Here is a 24,525-nt window from a genome sequence, read left to right as displayed (position 1 = left end):
CTTACTGACTAACATTATTAGGTTTGTGCCGGGTTTTGAAAATAAGTATGATAAATTTCATAGCTTGAAAGTGTTTTCACATATAAACAGCACTTCCAGAGGCGTCAACGACAGGAAGCCATTTCCTGGGTGGCTAGAGAACTGAATAATTGTTTCTTTGTTTTCAAGGTGTGATAAATTGCAGAGCAGAGGAGAGTGCAACACGTTTAATGTCTTTTATATTAAATAGCCTCGCTACAAACGCAAAACGGATTTCCTGTCATTTCTCTTTCGCCGCAGGAAAGCAATTTTTATTTCATAAAGAGCACAATTTACTTATCTGGGTTTTTCCGAGGGGAAAAAATTGTGTGCCGACGTTTCTGCGTAATTCTGCTCTGCGTCCTTTATGGTGGTAATTTCTTTTGTTAGTTCTGCACTACTTTCGTGTGTTTTTCGTCGTGGCTTACTTATTGTCGATCTCGTGATTTATGTTTTAGATAATATGCCGTCGACATATGTCCCCATTTTCTCCCACGTAGACTTAGGGTGCTTTTCCTCTTTGCCTCCAACTGAAAGGCATTCCTTTTCGTAAATCAGTTTACAATGTTTGACAGCAAGACACTTTTGTGTTATTCTTTAAACTCAATTCCAGCTCAAACTACTTGCGTAAATGCGTCTAAAAGCTGCATAAAACATTGCTACCTGTCTTGTTAACCGGAAACTTACTGATGAATAACAAATTAGAAAGGCACTGTGAGATCCGATGGGTTTTCTTGAAAACGTTAATTAATTCCTTCTATGTACGTACCTCAGGGTTTTACCTACCCTGCGAGCAGTTAAACACCATAGAAATCGTAGACCATATATCAAATTAATGCTAATAAAATTAATAAGCCACACAGACAGCTAATATTTTTCTATTCTGATGAATGCAGCAAGACTGAGCAAGTTTCCCAGACTTCACTGCGCGAACATCTCAATCTCGTTCCCATTGTCTTTCCAAGATGGGGGACACGGCGAACGGGGTGTCCGTCATCTTGGAAAGACTATGGGAATCACGTAAGCTGAAAAGCGATTTTTAGAAATATAATTTTATCGGAGACGTAATGCGGCCCCTTCTTTGCGTTTCCGAGGTGTCTGTGAAGAGTATTTAGATGAAGTTTTAAACGACTAGTAGATTTGTACTAATACAATTAGATTATTCGCTCAGAAATGTCAAGCTCATAATCTAATTCCTTAATATAATGAAACCAAAAGTTTCAATGACGTCATCTTTGCGTCTGATCGTAAGTGAGAAACAATCAAAACGCGAGAATAATTCGATAGACATATTACAATTTTGATACATAATGTAACCACCAATTTTGGCGGGGAACGGTCAAATAAGTTGGTGCCGCTGCCGATTAATCCCCGAGGAGTCTCCGAAGAGTTATCGAAAAGTTTGAGCTTTGGTAAGAACAACTAAGCGCATGTTTCCTTGCAAAATCAAAGAATCATACCACTGAGGTCTTACTCTCGAAACTTGCGGGTATGACCTCGATGGTCCTTCACATTCTTTCACCCGCAGTTTAGATGAATGTTTCATGTCCACTCGTTCCTTTTAAGAGGACAAATACCATCACCACAACTTAAACAGCTCAGTTCTTCAATGAACGGAAGACACAAGCAGAGTTCGATTGTGACTGTATTTCCGGTCTGGTTAAGGGATGTATGAGCAACAACAATAATAAATATATTAGATAGAGCTACTATGGTATACCGTATTTACAATTGTAAAATATTGTGATCGGCCTAATCAAAAAAATTATCATTCTTTTTTTTTTTCTAGTTGTAGTCTAGTATTCCTCGCCCTGAAATTTAATTACCAACAAACTGTACAAGAACTAAGTTAAAGCGCTTGAGTTAAACGTCAACCTTGAGCTACCATGACTGTAATACCCAGGTTTCTGCAACTTTGTGGTTACCATAGCAACGCGCAAGACTAACGTAATATACCGAGGGGTCTTTTTCGGGTCGTGAGAGTTTACAGACCCATTCGAAAATGGTGCCTTCCTACGTCACGAATTACGCCTGAGAAGACTGTCTAAATTTTATGAGTCGTTCCCAACCTTCTAAATTTCAACCACGGCACTCCTGTGTTTTGTGGGGTTTTTTTTGGCTAATAAGTACTTCTTTGATGTTTTCCTTTCCCAAAAGCTGTTAATTTTAGGTTACTTTCTATTTAAAAGAGCTTTGATATACTGTTAAAAGGGCAGAGATTTTAATGCATTGATATGAACCATTTTTCGAATGGGTCTTTCTAACTGGAATCACTAAAGGAACTTCAATAAAAATATGGACAACCCACAAAGTTTTACTAGCAGTATGGACTACGAATACTAACAAATGACCTGCGAGGGCACCCACGACTCTGGCAGTTTAATTACACACTGCCTTCGGTAGACACACCAAACGACTGTATAACAAATAAAGCAATTCGCAATTTTAAGAGGCGTCTAAGTAACTTATCGAGGAAGATACATTTCACTGATTCACACGACGTGTAAGCCACGTTATATATAAAAAAAATCTTTCAATCTTGATTTCACAACGGTAATAAAATAAGTTCCCCTGAAGATAGTCTTGTTACGCTAGTCAGCCAGACGCTACTCATGGCGGATAAGGTAAAATACCACCAGTATACTATTTTTAAACTTTCCAGATAACGAATATTACAGTAAAACTGTCGCTGTAAAGATATTAACTAAGGGCGATATTAAATTGGTGGGGACTAAAATTTACATTCTTAATAAGCATGCTAGCCGTCTGAGAGGTTAAACTATCATTTAATATATTACGAGTTATGCCTTGATGTATTTAGTCAAGAGAGGATGAAGGCTAAGTTGGTCAGTCTTCCATAAAGGCCTTAGTTTTAGCTTCTCAAGTTATTTTTAGACCACTCCCAGCTTAGGAAATCCCAGGGGGGTCTAGAAATTGGCGAATCTGGGCGGGAATATTGCACGCGTGGACAGCTCACGCGGCTCTACACGCGTTTTCATCTCCCACAAAAACATCCACGTAAAGCGCGTGGTAACATTATCCGCACGGAAGAACTGGGAACCATGTCCAAAAATAACTTGAGAGGGATTTACTCTCTTAGCTTACTCTTCATCTTCTCTTGATTAGGTCACTTTTTACAGTGTACAAAATTACCTTTAAATCTGTGGCAACCTATAATCAATAGCGTACTAAGATAGAAAAACCTTAAACACGAACTCATACAACAGAAAGGAACAAGGATGGATAGGCTCGGGGAAGATTGAGGTGGATTATCTATGGCGAACTTGAGAGCTTTCGCTGAACTGTTCAAGAAGTATTCTCCGCGATGTAGCTCCTTTAATATTCTTCAGAACACAGTGGCTACACTGGTTTTTATAATTCATTTATATAGAAAGGCAACGACAAGGCAAAGTCACACAGTATTAAACGGAAATCGAGAAAACGGCGAGAAACCGTACTATTGGTTCAAAGGCTTTCAAGGAATATATTCGGCTTCTGGAATAACTATTTTGAAGTATACTTTACAACTTTTATCCAACTTGAATTGAAAGTGGCGCGTCGCTCAGGCTTGATAAGAAGTAATTCAATTTTTTCTATTGTCTACCTAATCAATTGGTTTATCGATGATGAATTTTCGTAGAAAAAATACAATAATGCGACTATGTATTCCCCCTCTAAAGATAAATATAAAATATGGTCCCCTCCTAAGTTTCAATAATTCCCATGACCTCTAACTCCCCTTGCCCTCATAAGGTCGCGTAGACCGAGATGGAGCTGGTGGTCAGCATCTCGCAAATGAAGAAATGATTCGACGACGCCACTGGACTGTGAATGTCCAGTTCTCAGTGGCTGATACCCTACTACACCTTGAAGCAGTTCGTAGCTTTTGAAGATAAGCCGATTGAATTCCGATTGAGTACCGATTGATTTCGACCATTTTCCTGTGGAGTCACGAAGACGATTGAGACGCGATGCGACCACTTTTAATGTCACGTGACCAGCTGCTGTTTGTCCTCTTCGTCCTTTTGCCGCGCCTGTCGTTCCTTCTCCAGTTCAACCCAGCGGTTTTTATTGGATTCTGCGCCGAAAAGGAGAGGACTTATCTTTGGGTTGAATGTAGCCAAGCACTGAAAAAAAGGTAAAAGTAACGCTGCTTCATTTAGTTACAGTAAACAAGCAAAGCCGGAGAACTTATCAAAAATTTCTTAATTTTCTTTCTTTCTTAAATTTCTTCATTTTTTTTAAGCAAAATTTCTTTGTAAAAGCACACACACGCAGAACCTTGCAGTTTTACGTGAATATGTCAAGCTGGTGTCACGCCAGTTGATTTCGCATAAGTGTCTGGCCTAACATGTTAGTCTTCAGGGCCCGTTTCTCGAAAGCCCCGGAAACTTTTCGGGCCCGTAAAGCCATTTTCAGTCCATCTGTATCTTAAAACGGAGAAGTGTATACGCCTGAAACTTCTTGTGTGAAGGGAACTTCTCTTCATGTTAAGAATATGTGAATAAACAGCTCTGTAATCGTAAGGTTCGAGCTTTTGCTATGGCTTTACGGGCCCGAAAAGTTTCCGGGGCTTTCGAGAAACGGGCCCCTGGTCGGTTTAGTCTGCTGGACGAGAGGACGAAGCACTGGAGGGTGGCTGCAAGGTGTCACGCCACGTTGAAGGGGCCTGCGTCCAATCCTATCATTCGAAGTAGTATTCGTTTATTGGCAAAATGTCAGGTTACTATGTGATTTTGAGCACACCACCTTATCACACCAACTGACCAAACCAGGATTCCTCTCAGCCATGTCGAAGTCAATTACGTTTCCATCTGCTCCACCTCCGATCATATTCACAACTCTCTGGACTAAATGAGTTCTTAACAATACTTTCCAATATTTCTATCCATTGAGAAGTTCCAAGTGAAAATAGCGCGACCTACTGGCCCCTTGCTCAATACAGTTTCGAAGATAATCAAAATCATGATCATAAGAAAATCAAGAATTCTTTGTTCATACCTTGAATACGGGAATTCCTGTTGTTTCAAAAAACTGTACTTGGAGGGCAGGCAGTTCGTCAACTTTCTGTCTGTCCATAAGAGCCTGCAACACAAATGACTCGTTATATCACAAGTAGTTCAAAATGTTACGTACTGTTTGCTACCAGGGGCTAACTACGCTATTTGAACACACGTGTTTAGCTTCTTCTAGTTCAAGCTTGTCTCGATAACAATGTAACGCTACGTAGATGATACTTTCACCATCCTGGATCGGGATAGAGTTGAGGTCTTCCTGCAACACCTGAACAGTCAACAACCATCAATCCGTTTCACCATGGAGATCGAGAACAACAACAAGATCGCCTTTCTCGACACGTCAGTTTACAGAGAACCTGATGGCCGCCTTACCACCAGTGTCTACAGGAAACCAACACATACTGATCAGTACCTAGCGTATGATTCACACCACCCTCAGTCAGTAAAGCGCGGTATTGTGAAGTGTCTGTACGACCGGGCTAAACGTCTCGTCACCAAACCATCAGTAATCGCTGAAGAAAAGAAATATCTGTCATCTGTACTTGTTTCTAACGGATATCCCTCCTCTTTTGTACAGAAGATCACAAAGGCACGAACAACCCCAAGAAGAGAGCCTGTCGCGGAATTTAAATCCACCGCCGTTTTACCTTATGTCCAAGGAGTTTCGGAGTGTCTCCGCCGCTGCCTAGAACAACAAGGTATTCGCACCGTCTTTAAGTCCGACACGACACTTCGGTCACACTTAGTGCGACCAAAGGACACCGTCAACCCGGCTAAACAAGATGGTGTTGTCTACAGGATTCCCTGTGAGTGTGGCAAAGTCTACATCGGGGAAACAGGGAGATCTATGCAGGAGAGGATCAAAGAACACGACAGGGATATACGACTCGCCCGTACCCAGACCTCCGCCGTTTCTGAACACTCCCACGAGACCGGCCACTATCCTATCTGGAATGAGGTCAAGTTTATTGATCGAGATCCTCACTGGTACACACGTAGGGTCAAGGAAGCTATTCACATGAGACTTCACCCTAACAACATCAACAGGGATAGTGGAATTGAAATTCCTGAAGCATGGATACCCACGATCAAGAAACACAACAACAGGAGAACGGTACAACAGCGGACCACTGAGGGAACAGCTACTCGCCGGAACAATGGAACAATAGGAGGATCGAAATGCACCAATCACAGCCGACCTTTGTGATATAAATGATACCGTGCAATCAGTCGACCTTATCGCCTGAAGAAGACTAGCAGTAAGCAGTCGAAACGTCGCGATCTACATCTCAAGTGACTACATCGTGAGACAAACGATAATACACTTTATTATTAATGTAAAGTACATGCGATGAATGGATGCAATCAAGGCCATGAGCGACCGACCGAACGCTTGAACGAACGAATGAACAAACGAGCCAGCCAGATTCAAGTGAACATGGATAGTCGACGTCAGGACACCAGTGAAGATTACAACAGAATGACAGTCCAACCGTCTGGCGGTCTGCCCCATAAACTAACACATATTAGCTTGCTAAACGATCCGTCGCGCTACTTTACGACCTCTACTTTGATCAATAAAGGATGGCTTAAATCTGAGAACAAATATACTAAACAGCTGAAAGGTTGGGTTCAACATATTTTACCCACCGAGGGCTCCACATTTAGCGTGGTTCGCTCGAGATCTCCTTGTTGGAAGAACTCGCTTGTCACCAGATGGACAACCTGAGAAAGTAATAATTCAATTTCACTATTTGATTAAGAACAAGGTGTGAATAATGAAGTAACTACAATAAGACCAGCCAAAGGCTTACCTCTTTCTGTATCTCCCATGGTTTTGTAGTTCCGTTGAGGTCACAGGCAGTCATCATCATCGCCCTAAAATTTTGAAGAATTTTTTCACGTTAAACGAATAAAATGTTAATCTGTCTTGAAATTGGCAGCTCATCGGTACTGGCGCTCATCACGCGCAGCGCAGCGCGAGGTGACCGAACGCCCAGCGCGCATGCGTTCAAGTTCAATAATGTTTTTGAACATGCAAAGAGAGAGTAACTGCTACGACTGATTTTTAGCAGAGGTCTCGATTCCTGGCGTTAACCAAAAGAATCGCGGCCTCTGGGAACGAAATTGTATTGTGAGAATGAGAAAATTCCTTTAGGCGCGATTACTTCGAAGTAAAATTGAATCTGTACTTCAGTTGTAAAGAATCTTACTTGAGCATGTCTCTGTGATCCGGGATTCTGGTGTCCAGTTCTCCTCTCTCGACCAAAGGAAAGAAGGTTGATCGTTGCCTGAAGAGGAGAAGGCACGATATATCATTTACTAAAAAATGGTACAGAAAGTATTGTAGTCCGTGCTAGTAGCCCAAAACAGCATCTAATGTCAGTCGAAAAGATACTGTTCCTAGAGGAGGCGATTGTAATCCAAGTTCTAATCAGTACCGCTCTTGTTTTAAGTTGACGAGGAATTGCCTGAAAGGGCATGTTTTCCCCTTCACATCGTAAACGAAAAAACAACGCGAGCTGAAGTTTTTTGTAAAACTTGGCAATTACTATGCTTGTAAGAAAACCGACTAAAACCTTGGGGAACAAAGAGAAACGGCTGAGAGGGAAGGAGACTGGTCAAGCTTAGCACCATCACGAAACAGTATATCACGAAATCACATATATTTCGATCCGCTTACCTGAAATTCACAGCTAAATCCGTCGACAAAATCGAGTGCTTTATGTAACTTATAACTTGTCTGTACTCATCAGCGTTCAGTTTTTGGAAAATGTTATGGCCCTTTCAAAGAAAATTGCATAAACAGTAGCATTAATTGTGATTCATCAGAGAAGAACTGCTGAATAAACGCTGGAAACCGTTGTGAGCCACCTTAATATATCGTAGCATAGCTTTTTTAAAACCCGAGTTTTTCCAAAGTTGCGACTTTTGGAATATTATCCACCACTGAATATACTTTTACTCTAAGGTTTTCTAGAACTCCCTTATCACTTCAAAAGTAACCGAATCGAGACTCTTCGTTGGCCTGGAAATTGTCTTCTGTCGCACAGCTGTCTGCTGTGACAAACATGAACCTTACTCCATATAAGAGTGTTACTGTATTTGTAGTGTAACACTTGCAGTACTGGTGACACACTTACCTCTGTGCTGAGAATAATCACAGCGTGATTAAAGTGATGGTGCTCTAGAGTGGAGGTCGTATAAAGCTTGGCTAACGGCGAGTCCGTCCTGACAACAGCAAAGGAAAGAACAGTTAAATACAACAACAGTTTCTTAGAGTTGAAGAGTGACCCTGAAAATGGGGCTGAAACATAAACTAAAGCCTGGACGCTGGACAACCGCGAGACAAACCCTGCTTTTTGCAGTATTGCAAGGCCACAATCTCTGGGACAATCTCTTTCCGTCTTCTTTTGTGATCTCAACGTCGTGAGAGACTAAAGTAGTTCATCAAAGGAGTTCACTAGCGGCATTTTGAGTCATTTTGTCCACAAACAAAATTACCTATAAATTGAAGGAAACCTGAAAATAGTAGTTTACTAAGATAGAAAAAAAACACCAAAAAGATAACAATAACGTAAACCCATAAAGAAAAAGGATGGAGAAGATTAACACGGACTACAAAAGACGAACTTGAAAAATTTAGGTTAAACTTTTTAAGGTGCGCAAACCGTGACGTAGCTCTTTTAGTAACGTTTGGTCTCATTCGAGGCATTTATGACCATTTATAACTGAGTAAAAAAAACTTACTTGGTCTGAAAAGCGTTGTTTGTCCCCCTGTGGTCCAAGTCGTGACACAAACAGCCAACAATCAATCCAAGACATTCCAGATTACTCATAAACTTGTTCATGCCTCCAGTCTGTTGAAACGAAATAACATGTCATTTACTATGTTATCAAGTGTGTTCTAGTTTGTTATTGCTTGGTTTCTCTTGCCAAGTAGTCTGGCCACTAATGAGAATTCGTATGTATGCCATGTTGTTTAGTTCCTTTGAGCCACAGCAAAAATAAGAGGACGATAGTCCTCTAAGCACTTTGTATCATTACAGTTTGCGTTCCAGAAAATAAAGCAACATGAGGTTCTGAGGAAATCGTGAAATCATACTTTGTGACGGAAACATACCGTGAGCATACAAAACATTGATTGTGCCACATTGAAGGCGTGTCTCCAGTTGTGGTAAATGACGTTCCTATAATTCTTCCGCACTGTTAATAGCCACCTACAAAGAACCTGAAATGAGAGAAATCACTCAAGATTGTTATTGCTGAAATTATATCTAGGAAAAGGCAAAACAAAAACAGGTTGGATAGTTGCGTTTTTCATGAAATTCTCAAACTCATTAATAATTCACCAAGTTTAAACAAAAGAAATCATGACCGTGACGGTGCTTGATATCTGATCTTAACTAGCATAGATTTTTTACGATTTTATTTCTCTGTTTTCTCCTTAGTTTAAGTTTCGATTGAGAAGATATATCAAACACTCAAGACAGTGTTTGATCACATTTCCAAACACCTCGAAGTTCGTCAAAAATACTCCGCTACGCATCGTATTTCAGCTCTCTTCTCGGTGCGAGTGTTTGGAAATGTGATCAAACACTGTCTTTCGTGTTTGATATATTACGGGACTGAGTTTAGCTCGCAAAACGCAGACGAATTTTCGCCTTTTGTGTCAGACCAACTACAAAATTACACACCACTAATACATAGAGGTCTGAGAATTATAAGAACAACAAGCAAACTGGAAAGATCTTCCACGGAAGAAAATCATTACAGTGAAATTCTCTGGCTCAAATTTCAGACGTTGCTGCATGTTTGCCTAGAAACTAGCGTCCAAAGGGGGACGTCTGCTCACTTAAGCTATGGACAACTTAATTATACTAGAAGAAATTTGTACCTCATAGTCTATGTGAAATTCGTCAATGAAGCCACAATCGATAAACATCCTAAGTGACGCTTGAAGCATCTGGTCTGGCTCCAGTGAGAAATCATCAAACTGAAAACTATCCACCTTGAATTCTTCAGCTTTAGGTACAGGCGTGTTCTGAACAAAAAAAAAAAAAACAGAAAGGATATATCAGGCAGCTGTCTGGAAATAGAAATACTACCATTAAAACAAATGGTTGCAAATTCTACTGTTTGTTTCGATAATAGTCAAATTTGGGACAATGTTAATGATCTTCCTTATTTTCTTCATTTTCATCACTTTCTTTCAAGAAAAGTGACTATGAGAAAATGAACAGAATGCCAGGGAGCTATATTTTGATAGAAGACCTTCCAAAAATATCAGCCTTTGGTGAATACGGCCATAATATTTGATTTCGTACTAACTGCCTGTTGCACGTTCTTTCCATTTCTGAAAATCGTATTTCTCTAACATGGCCGGCTTCTGGTTTTCTGATTAGAAAGCATTTTATGAATATGTGGATAAAAAAAATAAATATATATATAAAAAAATAAACACTACAAGGCGCTTAAAATAGATATATAAAAGAAGGTTTTTTGGGAGCGCTGAAATGTCAGATAAGTAAACGACGTTTTTCGAACCCTGGACAAGGCAGTAGTGCCGGAACGTTGACTACTTTGTCTGAAATTTTAGCGCTCCAAAAAGCTTACTTTATCTACAATGGAACCGTTATTCCGGTCACCAACGGGCCTTGAAAATTTGGCCATATTAACGGGGTGACTGTCATAACGGGGTAGGGTCACACCTCATGAACGGTCTAAATTGAATGACGTCTTAACAAATATATCAGAATTCTACTTCTACACAACTGTTCTTTAAAAAAAATGAAACTTGAATCAGTGTGTATAATATTAACAATGGAAAGATGAACAATTAGCTGGTTTGAGTGGCCGTATTAATAGACTGTTCACAGTCCCCTATTTTTTCGTGAGATCGTAGATGTCGATCGTTGAGCTCGACGGGCCGCCATCTTGATCTCTTGATGCGAGCGAAACTGGAGAGAGTACAAAATGCCCGTGGGTAGGGGTGGTGGAGGGCGCGGCTGGCACCCCACGCTATTAATCCCACCGCAACTACCCACGGGCATTTTGTACTCTCCCCAGTTTCGCTCGCATCAAGAGACCAAGATGGCGGCCCATCGAACTCAACGATCGACATCTACGATCTCACTGAAAAATAGGGGACTGTGAACAGTCTACCGTATTAACGGGGTTAAAATTGTAAAGGATTATGCGGAATGGGATCTCAGACTGTGGCCGTTGGCCGTATTATCGGGGTGGCCGCATTAAGGGGGTTTTCCTATAACAAAATGTATCGTCGTTTCGCCGGGCCAAAAAAGTGGCCGTATTAACGAGATGGCCGTAATAACGAGATGACCATATTAACGAGGTGACAGCAAGGCGGGGTTCCACTGTATCTAGTTTACGCAAATGCACTTGTCTAGCGATTTTGCCAACCTTCAGTCTTTCAATTTCTCCTCTTCTCGCAGCCGCATGGTATGACAGCACCTTGAAAAACACAAGACAAATTAAAGTGGCAATGCAACTTCGCCTGGTGCACAGACCAAATATAAATCTACGGAATTCATGTGCACGTTTTCTTTTAAAATTCCATTAATTTCCTTGAACTTTCAGTGGCTACCTACGGCTCAGTTGGAGAAACCATCCACAAAGATCATTCAGGAATGTAGCTAAGGTAAAGTCTGCATACGAGCCAGCTGGCCCATGAGGTTTGAGCTTATCCCGGATTCAGTACCACGAAGCGACTAGGAGTATTTCTTCCCCCTCCCCCCCCTTGGATGGGATGCTGGTCCATTGCTGGGCTACCCCCAGCATTCAATTCGCTGGTACACATTTATACACCTGGGTGGAGAGAGGCACTGTGAGAGTAAAGTGTCTTGCCTATCACAATGTCCCCGGCCAGCCAGGGCTTGAACCCAGAACATTTGATATGGAAGCGAGTGCACTAACCACGAGGAATGTAGCTAAGAGCAACCTGAATTAAGCTGAAAATTTAGGAAGGCTCATAACCCAAGCTTTTTTGGCACGTGTATCACCAGTCTTTGTTTTCTCGTAAAATTTCAGTAAGTGATAAGCTCTCTTTCAGCTGGTGAAATTAGCCCAGTAGGCGGGCTTCAGCTACATCCTTGATCATTTTTTCACTTGAATTATATAGCTTTATGAGTTACCTCAATTGCTACTTGTTGCTTGGCTTTGGCTTTCGCCATTTGGTCGTAAATCATTGTGTTGTGAATACCTAGGCCACAAAAAATGGCAAATGCCTAACGGAATAAAAAAAAAATGGCATTAAGTTCAGGTCTCCAAAGCAACTTACTAGTCACTTGAGAGCTTAAGCAATGACGACGGCGACCCCGAGGACAGCACCTAGTAAAACATGAATTTTGCAATTGTCTAGATCTGATCAGTGTGCCTATTAGTCCCAGAACTTGCTTAAGCTAAATATGTAATGACGTTCAATTCCAAATGAAAATTCGAAAAATTAGATGCAGTCGTTCGCGTTCTCCAAAATATGCAGAACTTAGACATTTTACGTTGTAAGGGAGCACAAGCAATGACAACGCCTTGTAAAAAAATTAATTTATATGTTGTCTATATATATATTTGAAGTAAATCTTTCATACCTCAAACAGTGTTTCATCACTCTCGTCAAATGGTTTGTTGTTCAGTTTGCTAATCAACTGAGCTACTCCTGCAACAGAAAGGCGTACAAAATCAATATCATATATAAAATCAGTTTTACTATCCCATTAGGCCCACAGGTCATAATACTGATAAAAGCAAGGTTCCAATAGATAATCAACACTCAACAAAACTCGGTACAGAAACCTAATTAGTTAAGTATCCACCTGCAATTATTCTTTAAACACCTCCAGCCCACCATGTATATTTGGAGTGTTAGGGAGGGGGGAGGGGCATGTGTTAGGGGAAGGGGAAGTGAGGGGTTATGTAACTTATCAGGATAGCACGTGGCATGTTAGTGAGCCTGTACATCCCTTAAGTAAACAAATTGTTCAATAAACTTACTTACCAATGATCTCAAACTTGTTGTTTCTAATTGGCATGCACAGTATTGGACGACGAGCATCTACACCATTGTCAGTGCTCATTGAAAGCTGTTCAAATTAAAACATTGCAAATTATTCTCAGCAGATATTAAATAGGAAGAGTGGTAATAGTCTACCTGGGTGTACCTCCAGGCCATGCATGCATGCCTGTGGACTTGGATAAAACGGATTATGCTCATCAAAAGTGTGAATTTGTATAATGTAAGGCTAAACGAGAGATTAGTTGAAATGTGGCATAAACGATTGAGATGTTGGTTTTAACTAAAAGACATAGTATTGGTATACTGCCCACTTAAAATTTACACAGTTAAATGCTAGTGGATGAACTTAGTGCCTACATCTTAAGTTCGCAAGACTCTCAAATATACTTGTGCCATAGGTCTTGAGTTTCCATCCTCCCCCGCCCATGCCCTTTATTCTCCTTCTCTATTCTGATATTGTAGTCAGTGTCGACGGGTGTCTGTATACCAAGAGGCCTTGAAAGCAGATTTTCATATATTATTACTGGTATTTTTCAACTGGGTTTTGAAAACAAGCAAGAATCAGGATTTAGCCTATATTTGCAAATTGCCTTTAAACAATACATTCACTCAGCTGGTTATAATTCAAAATATTACTGTGAAGAAACTTACTATTCTCTTCAGCCTCTGATCTTGTGCAGCATCAGGAACATTGAGAGTCTAAAATAAGGGTGGAAAGTTTTAATCACAAATAAATAAATTACTGAACCATATAACAGATAGACCTATTTTTTTAAATTTTACCTTTCCAGTCGAAGCAACTAGTTTAGCTATTCTCGTAGTGAAAGAACCATCATCTCTTCCTTCACTGTAACTGAAATTTAACGGAAGCTGAATCAGCTGATGTAACTGGAAGCTGTTTGGCCAAATACAAGTTCAACACACACAGCTTGCCAAACTCCAGAAAAGGAGTATGACAACAACAGTGGTATGACAGGTACAGGCCTATTAGCCACAATTTTATGTGCTGAATGATTATCAACTTACTGTTATGTGTAGTTTGAAAAGAAAGGAGCAAAAGAATTAAAACTACTTACAGTATAACATACTTACATAGTACTATTACTATTCCGGCTTCCAGATACTCGCAGGTTGAACACTTTAGTTATTCTTAAATCCTACAAGAAAGGAAACATCATTAATTCCACACTGTATGCAAGGGGCTTACTACATTTTATGTAAAACACGCAATGATTGGATCAACACAGCAGCCAGGACCTGATATTTCACCAAAATCTAAGAACTAACAACAAAAGATACATAAAGCATTATTGTATTAAACAGAGTATGAGCTCGAGATTTCTATTTGCGTGACAGTTGAGGAGGGCGCAGCCCAAGTCAACTTTCATGCGATAGAAATGGAGAGCAAATAATCTAATTGTTTTAGTATAAATCGACTAGTCGTTCAAAACTTCATCTAAATCCTCTTCACAGACACTTCAAAAATGCCAAAGAAGCAGCTGTCATTTCGTTAACAAGGGCACACTGCTACGCTACTCACTATTTATCACAGAATAGATAGTGAGTAGCGTAGCCAATTAGAGAACGGCATTTGTGATAGAATGCTAGTAGATTTATACTAAAGGAGGATTGCAAGGACACCATGGTTTAAGCTCAGTTATCTCCTAAGTTGTCTATGTGTAATTTTTGCTTGGTAAAAGTCACTGCATGTAAAATCTCAACCAGCATTTTTAAGTGATACGCAATGTGCAATACTACTGTAAATCCTCGAATTAGCGCCCCCCCTCGAATAAGTGCCTCTCCTATCAGCTGAAATTTAAAATAGGCGCCCCCTCCCCTCCCCCCCACTTTGTGGATGAGTAAATTATGAGACAACAAAGGATGTACAGTTTTCGTCATGTAGTATTAGATTTGTACACTGTTTCAGTTTGTTAACATGTTAAGTGATCACGTTGAACACGTTAAGTACTAACGGTGCCGCGATTTAAACTCTAGGATCAGCTTTTTAGGTCAATAAACAGCTTATGTTGGTGTTTATGTGCAGCTGATGTATTAAAAAAATGATCATGTCAGGCCACGATTTGGGAAAAATTAAATAAGCGCCCCCTCGAACAAGCACCCCCTGTCTTCTCTTAAATTTGATATAAGCACCCCAGGTGCTAATTCGAGGATTTACGGTACATCTCCTTATTTAAAGTACTGAGAGAATTAATTTTCCACAATCCTGCAACTCACTCCTAAGGGCAGGAACAAACCACAGGCAAAGGTCATAGGTCAGGTTACAGTCAGGTTAGACTGAATAGCAATCCGATTAACCTGTGAATAATGCTCGGGTCAACCTGAATAAATGCTCAGGTGACCTGTGACCTGTGACCTGCACTTCGCACCTGTCAACAAGCACTATGGTTACACCATGGAACAAAGGGAAATAGCAAATATTGATCACAGTTAATTTTTTAAGCTGAGGTGGTTTCCCACCTGTGCTCTATCCTCTGCTAGACTGTTACCAAGAACTGGGTGCATCAACAGCAGAACAGAACATCTTTCACATTTTAACATTGACAAAGCCCGTCTCATGATTTTATGCACCACTTTATCCAGAGATGTCTGTTCTTCAAAGATGTCATGTACAAGCTCAAGCAAAGCCTAAAAAAAGACAAAAAACAAAACAAAAAACAAAAAACGCACATTTGATTGTTGATCTTTGCAACATTTACGCTAATGATTTTGTGCACAAACACCACAGTCAATCCAAATACCTAACTTCTAAGGTAGGGTATGTAGGCAGGGCTAAAGAGACTATTTTGTTAATAAAGTTCTTATTTATTGACCTACTAAGTTGTTAGTGAAGTGTCGGGTTTTAACAAGCCAAAGTAAGTTTACACTGTCTAGTCAGTTGGTGGTGCAGTGGGGTCAGGTAGTGGAGTGGGGAGGGAAGGGAAGTTCAATGCTCTCAACCATGAGATAACAATTAAGTGAGACTTTAAATTGTCAGAAACCCAACCAATTAATTTGAATCTGTCTTTTAGAAAACAAATTAATGTACTCCAAAAAGAAATGTATAACTCTTGGCTAGGATACTCCTATAACAGAAGTAATATATATGTGATGTGTATAATGGTGTACACTTCTAAATGCATATTGTCTGCAATTCCCATACATTGTTGCACTAGAGAAAGATGGTGTCCTGAGTCTTCCACTGGTAAATGTGGCTAGCAAGGTAACATTATAAAACTGATTTGCTTAAAATTAATTTTTTAACCACTAACAGGAATGACTACTCACTCTATTTCTGTTAAATTCAATTGCTGAAAGTTCAAACAACTTGGCATTGGTGATACCTATTCCACAGAATGTCAGATACATTTCACAGACCTGAAAAGGGCAAAATTAATAATAAACAATGTTGAAGAGACTTAACATTACCGTGACATGTTGTGTTACTCATGCTAAATATTAAGTGTCATTTGAGACATACTTCTGTACTTTGAGCCGTCATCTTGTCAGTTGTGTCAAGATCATGTTGTGTAATCATAGAAGAGCAATCAACTGTTACTGAAAAGTCTGTAGAACCAGTTACAACAAACAAATTTTAAAATATTAAATACTATATAAATAAATTTATCTATGCAACATTTAACAATATCATCTCAAATCAACCAGAAAAATTAAACAAGTACTTTATTCTGGATCATCATATAGCAGTCTATTTACCAAGAAATACAAGCACTAATAAAAAGGTGGAGTTCTTTGGCAAGAAATATCTAATGTTAGTAAATATAAAATGATTAGTGGAGAGGTACAAGCTTTCATGTGCAAAGATAAAAAGCATATCAGGTGGTGTTGCAGAGGCAGATCCAGGATTTTTCGTAAGAGGGGTGCACCACTAAGGAATGGCATAACTGACTGGTGAGATAAACAAATCTTAGAAGTGAATATATTATCCCAGGGGGGGGGGGCACACCCCCTGCACCCTCTCCCTAGATCCGTCCCTGTGTTGAATGTAAGAGGAGCCAACCCCTACAATGGACCTTAGTTTGTGTTTAGTGGTGCCACAAAAACCTCATTTAGAACTTATCTAGTAGTCACCTCCTCATCCTCTTGAGTGAAAGGTACAGGACCAGGGATCTTGTTTATTATTTGGGCTACACCAACAACCTGCAAAAAAGTAATAATGATTACTTTAACAAAATTGATATTAGAAAAAGAAGATCCACTTACAGGTATTTTTTTATGGTAGCTGAGTTATAAGACAATTTATTTTGACATCGTCAATTGTCTCTTTGTAAAAGTGGCAAGTTTGAGATCCCATATTTCCATGAGTTTGCAATGTTCTGTTCTTACGAAACTTTGCATATTTACTAAATTGGGCATGATATATTGAGCCGTGAGGCTTATTTTTTACTTGAATCAAAAAATTAGAATAGCATGTGACATCATTGATGTGGTCCATTTGCTCATATTCACGTCCATCAATCAAGCTAAGTTATTGGGCAACTTACGCACAATTCTCATGATAACAATTAGAGAAATAAAAGTACATTTCAGATGTTTCCCAAAATTTGGTGAATCAAAAATGCTGTCTGGCTGTTGTTTCCATAGTTAACCTAAGTTCTCCTAAACGTTCTCAATGGTGTCTTAGTTATATACAGAACCAAGGCAACAAGAAGTAAGTGTTAGGTCTCCATGTTAGGTTATAGCAACACCCCTACAGATCCATCAGAAAAAGTCACCACTATCTCCTCTTGTCTCGTCAGGCTTGTTTTCTTTGTTTAAATATCTCTTGAAATATCCCGACAATAAGCCATTCTGAAAAGTGGTAGTGTTTTGTTTTGCAGGATACAAAATTCTCCATATCTTGGAGATATTTCATCTTGAGTTAACCCTTAAGGTAAACTTATTTCATTCTAGAATTGAGAAATTAATCTGATTTTTTTTTTTCGTTACCAAGCTTAAAATTCACCATCTTTCCTTATTTGCCATCAATTTCATTCTATTGAGAAATGCTAAAATCAGGAGCGCAAAATCATCCTCACAGCTGGTCAATTTGTGCTCAGTCCTTATGAAACACCTGACTGAATAGCCTCAGCATATAGAAGGCGCTGAATATAAAATTCTACATTACTAACAGAATCAGTTGGATTAATTTGGAGTAAAAGCAACACACTGGAGAAAAAGGAGGATGAAATTCACAACAATTTGTTCACTACAAACATGAGAAAGCTATATCACAGTGACACAAGTTACTATTAAAATAAATTGAGAGTTGTCAACAGGTGTTAAAATTCTGTACAACATTTGAGTTATGAGATGATTAGGAGAATTGCAGTAATCTAAGCCTGACTTAGTTAAATGTGACAACCATTTAATTCTCAGTTCATTCCATAACCAGTTTATAAGCCCTGTTTGAGGAGTCACTTGTAAATATTTCATTCCATAACCAGGGAGTCACTTGTAAATATTACAACTGTGCAAGAAGACTTGTAACAAACAGTCTTAAGACTACAGGTGTGTTGGACAAGTGCCATCGTAATTAATGTTCAGTTGACCTTCATCACTATGGCCAGCCTAACGCAAAATTATCTGTCTTCTGTAGAGAGATGTATAATTTTTATTAGACATATGGTTGGGATGAAAAATTCTGGATAGCCGTTGGATGGAGGTGACTGTAAGTGGTGGTTTAGCATTATATTGAAATGTATAATAGAAATAAGAGAAAGATATTTTGCTATAATTCCCACCAGTGGTGTATCACAACATTTCCAAAGTTTTAATTAAGCTAACCTCTCCTTCATTGTTCTTCACAGGCTTGCATAGTAAGCTCTTAGTGTGGTAGCCAGTCTGGCGGTCAACCTCTTTGTTGAAGCGTGGGTCCTGTTGACATAAGGAACAGGGGGTACAAAATTCATGAGTCATTGATTTATTGTCGTAAACCAATGAAAAACAATCGTCAATCTGAGCTGATTCTCTGCATGACTTATTCAACAACTACCTAGGCAACATGAAACACATAACATTTGTCTGGTTAAAAATGCTCAAAATCAGATGGTAAAACAAAATTACTCAGTTCCATCAATTTTGACTTGTGCGCTGGTTTGGTTGGTTATGTTTGTCCATTTGGCGAGTGACATTACCTTTCATAAAGTGGACACTGCTTTCTGGAACAAGGACTGTATTATATTTTAATAATGGATTACAAGTTACAAACTTGAAGAAATAAGGTTAATTTTTCCAAGACAATAGCTCTATAAAATGCTCACACCAAGCGATATTGATGCAAAATGATTGTGAAAAGTTGATTGATCTAGGTCTCAATTTACATTAAAATGTCAGAAATGCTACCTGCATTAAGAGCGAGAATTGTGTCGCACGGGTATGCATGAAATAATTTTACGAATTTTAGAAGCTAGGAAGACCATTTTAATTGAAAGAAAATTACAGCTGTTCTATGCAAAAAAGGGGAAAAGAAATTAAAAGAAAATATTTAACATATTCGATCTCAACCCTAATTACAGTACAAAAAAAGTGAAAAATATGTCCTCGATAAAATGAGAAATTTACCATGTGTAATTTGGACTGTTGTGATAATTTGGAATGTTGTGATAAAAAATACTGTAGAAATGATTTTCAGGGAAAAACAAACTTAAAAAAAAACGTTACACATGCAGAAAAATTTAAAACGCTTTCATCTCCAATACCCAGAGGGAAACTTCTGGCTCTGACGCGGATTGAGGCTAGAACGCAAACCCACAAAAAGCTGCAATCCCAAAATCAGCACTCGCGGGGATTTTGGCTGTCAACAAAGTACTTGGACGCCGATCAGATTAACGCCAAGCGCCTGAAAAAGAAATCCGTCAACATGTACACGCCAACGATGCAGTACCCAGACAGTTTTGTCTGGTTACAAGTAGAGTGCGCTTCACTGATCATCGAACTGACGATCACGAGACAGAACAAAACATAAACTACTATGTTAAAGCCATAACAAACAATAAGCGTCGAGGAGCATTAAAAAGTTCAATTTCATGCAACACCGACGAAACGAAGTTAACACACTTAACTGATCCCCGAGGAACAGTGGGGTTGGAAAAAAAAAGCACCGGATAAAAATAGACAGAATAGATTGCAACGCTGAAAATAAAGTAATCAATTCGCTCGTTGAAGTGAGAAACACGAACATTGTTTTCTCGAGCGTAACTCGATGTAAATTTCGACTTTATAGCTTAATAAGTCCTGGACCGGTTGGAAGCAAGTCGTTGTGATAGCTGTTATATCAAATTTGAGAGAGATTTGATAACTCGAAAGATTTTAAAGTGTTACGTGCTGACAACACGATTTCTCCGCAGATACGAATGAAAATGCTAATGTAAATTTCTAAAGCCTTGAACTCATGATACATCAGCTGGGGGATTTATGTAGAGAGCGTTTGTTTTGAACATGCTAAATATTACTTTCTGAGTGAATTCTTTTCAAAATTCGCAGGATTTTATCAAGGTTAACAAAGTTTTCCGGAAAAATCGAAGAACGCGAATTTTGCACAAAACGTTTAAGTTCTCGTTTGCGTTTCTTTCAATGTGTTTCAGTTGGTAAAATACAAATAAAATGGAACTGAATTAATAGCGAACAAAAATAACCAGCCATCCCACTTCGTTTGATCCGGGCCACCCAATTTAATTTCTGTAAATAGAACACTGGTCTTCCCAGCCTATTCTACTTTTCACAAGTTGCGGGCACCAAACAAAGCAAAGAGTCAAAATTGCATATCCTGTACACGTACAACACAAACTAAATCTGCTCCCTTAAATCGACAGCCCGCAAATCAATTTTGCACGGTGCAAGTACGGGGTATGCGAACGACTTATCAATATTCGAACGCAGTACAGTTGATTGCATGGAATCGAGCGCTTGTTCCGATAATTATCACGTCACCCCTGTACACAACGTGCAAGAAGGCATCGTTTGCAAGGGTCGTTTAATCAACGGCGATTCAAGGGAGCGAATGTGGTTTACATACGCCTAAAACCCCTAATGATTTATTTATACTTAAAACGTTACTACAAACCGCATACGCATCGGGGATGTTGACTGTCTCTCCGGTTTCTGCCGCGTAGCCAACAAGTCCTTTGCCCCAAGGCACTCGAATCTCTCGTTGCTGGTTGATGAAATCTTTAGATGGCGAATTCGGCCCGCCGACTTGCACATCAAAAACCTTTGAAACCAGTGACTGTTTACCTTTAGGTCCCTCCACAAGAAACAATGAGCAGCGATCAGCATTCGTTAGAATCCCAACATTGACTAGTATTTTATAACTCAGAGTTGTCAGGTCGAGATCGTTCGCTATGTCCCGCACAATCTCGAAGAAGAATTGCCTTTCATTGCTGTTTTTTAAATCTAGCTTTGTTTCGGCGTTCAAGCCTATCGGAGACGGTAAGCGAATTTTTGACTCAATTAGCGCCCCCAATACATGCTGTTGTCCGCAATTCGGCAGCGATTTCGTTTTCCGAAGTTGTCGTGGACTTCTCACTCGCCTCGTGTTCTCCTCTCGAATTTCACAAGTACTTAAATCCAGGGAATCAACAAAACTGGAAGATACTGATTTACTTGAAAACTGTTTTCCTCCATAACCTATGCTGAATTGTCGCTTCGGATGCCCTTGGCGCTGCGGTTCGGAATACCTGCGCGTTATAGGTGATGGCCGAGTTCCTGAATCACCCGCTTCCACATCGTTCGAATTTATAATGTCCACCGTGTCGTTGAAACGAAAATTCTTTGGTCCAAGATTTTGTTGATCGCAGTTCTTAATGAGCTCAGAGTTCGTGTCGAAGACATCGGTACACTCTTCTCTCGCTTCATTCCATAGATGAACCATACGCACAGTGCCTTTACGCACAAAGTATTCCTCAGCCTGTTCTGGATGGTCATCGAGCCACTGTTCGACCTGGGCGAACGATAAAGTCATTGTTTAGCCATACTTTTTGGTCAACTCAAACCAGGCTGCCCACACATCATGCTAAAAGTTGAAAGATTCCCCGCTCTACCCGGCCAGCCTCACTTTGTCATCAGGAGTGCGATAAAGCTCAGTCGATCGCGCATGTAACTAAGAGTGTAAACAAACAGAATTTTGGCTAAACTAGCTGGACGATTCCGCGCCGTGTAAGACTACAGATATCTGTGCGTCCCACAGATGACGGTATGGCTATCAATCTTCAACTCGAATCAAATGCTGCTAAATCAGGCTCTTGTACATGTAATATTATATCACAGCACTGTTACTCCGATCTGATGATAAAGCCAGGCATGCAATGAGCAACGATACAATGTATAGACTATGTCACGATTCGCTTGTTCAACCGCAGACCGCTGCAGGACATTGATTGAGCCTTTGTAGTTTACTCGCCTCGCTTGGTCGACTTGTTACACACGATAGGGTTTCCACTGATCGCGACCGCCCCCGAAATACCGCTCAGAACATTGATAATTTGTATTTAATATCGTTCTGTTCTAATAACAGCGACCCCGCCAACCGCTTTAGAAATATAAAACAGAGAGCTGATTTTAATTTCACTGCGGTTGTTGTGGTCATGTGAGAGCCACTGAGCCAATCAACAAAACGATTTCGCGCAAAATCGCAAATTTGTGAAATACACATTGCCCAAGCTGGTTTACAATAACTTGATAGGCAAACGGGGAGCAGAAGATACGAGTCATTTGAAGTTTCCAGCTGGTGAAAAAGATCCTATCTCCCTTCTTTGTGTTAGTCATTCTGCATTTCGTGTCCGTCTTTTGTAGAACCGATGTCACGCACTTTGTTAGATCTTTGGTGATAATTCTGTAATAATTCGATACTAATAATTACACGAACTTATTTAACATTTTCTGTGCTGTACACGACCTTTACTTTTGGCGGACGTCCGGTTCTTTCAAGGTAAAAAATCAATCTTTTCAGTTTTATTTCAATTTGTTTCATTTCGGCTTCCTTCTCTTTTCTTCCTCCACTTTAATCAGCTTGTATTTCTTTGCATATTCGACACAACGCGGTCTAAATCTGCTGTAAATTTAATTTGAAATTGAATTTGCAGCTGCGCTGCCCATCAGGAGTGCTAGGGGTGGATCTAAAAGTCAGACCCATTTCATCTGATTTCACCGGCACGGGTATAAATTCCAGCGAGTTTCCTCGACATATAAACATTAAAATGATACAGGAAAAATATCTTATCTTTGAGACTTTACTAAAACGGAATTAGTGTTTCAGACAGCCAAATCTGGAAAATTTGCTTGTTTCTTGGGCTCGCGCAAAATTTAAAAACGGTGACACTGAGATTGTTCCTTTATACGCTAGTATGGCTGGACTCAATCTCATATCACCTAGTTTATGTGCGAACAGCCGATCTCCATGTCTTCACAAAATCACACAATAAGCGGCTTTTACCGGTTCTATCGGTTCATATCATCTTGCTCTAAGTAAAAGCGCATTAGGCTAGCATGTGCCACTCACCACAGATCAGTGGATTCCGTGTCAATTAGTGACATTTTTAATAGTCTCAATTGCAGTCCACCCGCTTCTTTGCGGCTTTCAGGCCGGCCGACTGGGTATCAGTGTCAAGTGGCCTTAAATTTTAACATCAGCAGATATCACGCGAAGAAATGTTTCACTGTCAAAAGTCAACGGAGTATTAAACCGATTTATCGGATGAAGATAACTTGCCAAAAGACAACTGAAATTACTTTGAATCCAGAAACACTTATTTTTGAACGCTCCACCGCGGACGCTCCAAACCAGACCATCCCGACCGCAAATGTAGAAGTATCGCCATGTTTACTAGATGACCCTGCGTGTTATCTTGATACGCATCACAGCATTTGCTCCTCTTAGCTATTTCAGGAGAAATTACGAATGGAATTTGCATGTAAACCCTTTAAAAGATACTCAATGGGCACGATACGTCTGTGTAAATCACACCGAGGCTATTCATGTAGCTAGCACACCGTACACGACCAAGCCACAGAGTAACTATGCTCCGAGTAAAGCCCGTAGGGATTGTGTACTGACTGTCCTTATGAAGCCGGTAACGAGTACTTTAGGGCTCTCGCATCCCACTTAACAGCTTAATGTTCTGACAAGTTCCGGGGACAAGTTGTCCGCATCGCATGCCATCTCTTCTTTCGTGGTGAATTTGATACCTCACCAATTTCACGAAATTTTCGAGACCTTTCGAGGTATAAAACTTTTAAAATCACCAAAAAAGTTTGATGTCGTGGAAAAAGAAGGCGGCTCAATTTTCAACAAATTAATTCAATCAAGTGTGGTGAAGTAGTCGCGCTTCTCAAATCAAGTGAACACTGACGGACTAGGACTGCCCCTCACCACGTTCTCGAGCCGGGCTGTCTTCTCACGCTCACTGCACTGCTATTGCTGGGTGTGCTGATCATAGAGTCAAGGCACGCATCTGAAATTAT

The 24,525-nt window shown here is 39.9% G+C and overlaps 1 protein-coding gene across 1 annotated transcript; it reads right to left on the bottom strand.

Annotated features, from left to right (window-relative positions):
* Positions 1-1,645: 1,645 nt before the first annotated feature.
* Positions 1,646-22,571, bottom strand: LOC110058652 (dual 3',5'-cyclic-AMP and -GMP phosphodiesterase 11A-like). The gene is made up of 22 exons (XM_020765308.2): positions 21,131-22,571; positions 18,853-18,942; positions 17,158-17,226; positions 16,354-16,443; positions 15,547-15,714; positions 14,161-14,225; positions 13,852-13,921; positions 13,720-13,767; positions 13,051-13,135; positions 12,644-12,711; positions 12,191-12,283; positions 11,460-11,510; positions 9,934-10,080; positions 9,160-9,267; positions 8,787-8,896; positions 8,180-8,267; positions 7,720-7,820; positions 7,250-7,327; positions 6,851-6,914; positions 6,687-6,761; positions 5,020-5,103; positions 1,646-4,145 (listed from the first exon to the last, which is right to left on the bottom strand). The coding sequence occupies exons 1-22, from the start codon at positions 22,025-22,027 to the stop codon at positions 4,008-4,010; spliced, it is 2,787 nt and encodes a 928-aa protein (XP_020620967.1). The 5' UTR covers positions 22,028-22,571; the 3' UTR covers positions 1,646-4,007.
* Between the last annotated feature and the right edge of the window lie 1,954 nt (positions 22,572-24,525).

This window comes from Orbicella faveolata, unplaced genomic scaffold, assembly GCF_042242905.1.
Source record: "Orbicella faveolata isolate gen_17 unplaced genomic scaffold, um_ofav_v1 contig_13, whole genome shotgun sequence".
Lineage (NCBI taxonomy): Eukaryota > Metazoa > Cnidaria > Anthozoa > Scleractinia > Merulinidae > Orbicella > Orbicella faveolata.
The sequence above is the reverse complement of the archived record's forward strand: the minus strand, read 5'-3'. Positions and strand labels throughout refer to the sequence as shown.

Excerpts from the sequence above, each read along its gene's own strand:
- LOC110058652 (XM_020765308.2), bottom strand. The coding sequence starts at position 22,027 with ATGACTTTATCGTTCGCCCAGGTCGAACAGTGGCTCGATGACCATCCA. Across the intron at positions 8,268-8,786 it reads AACAACGCTTTTCAGACCAA|GACGGACTCGCCGTTAGCCA; the intron begins GTAAGTTTTTTT and ends TGCTGTTGTCAG. Across the intron at positions 7,821-8,179 it reads TGATTATTCTCAGCACAGAG|GGCCATAACATTTTCCAAAA; the intron begins GTAAGTGTGTCA and ends TTTCTTTGAAAG.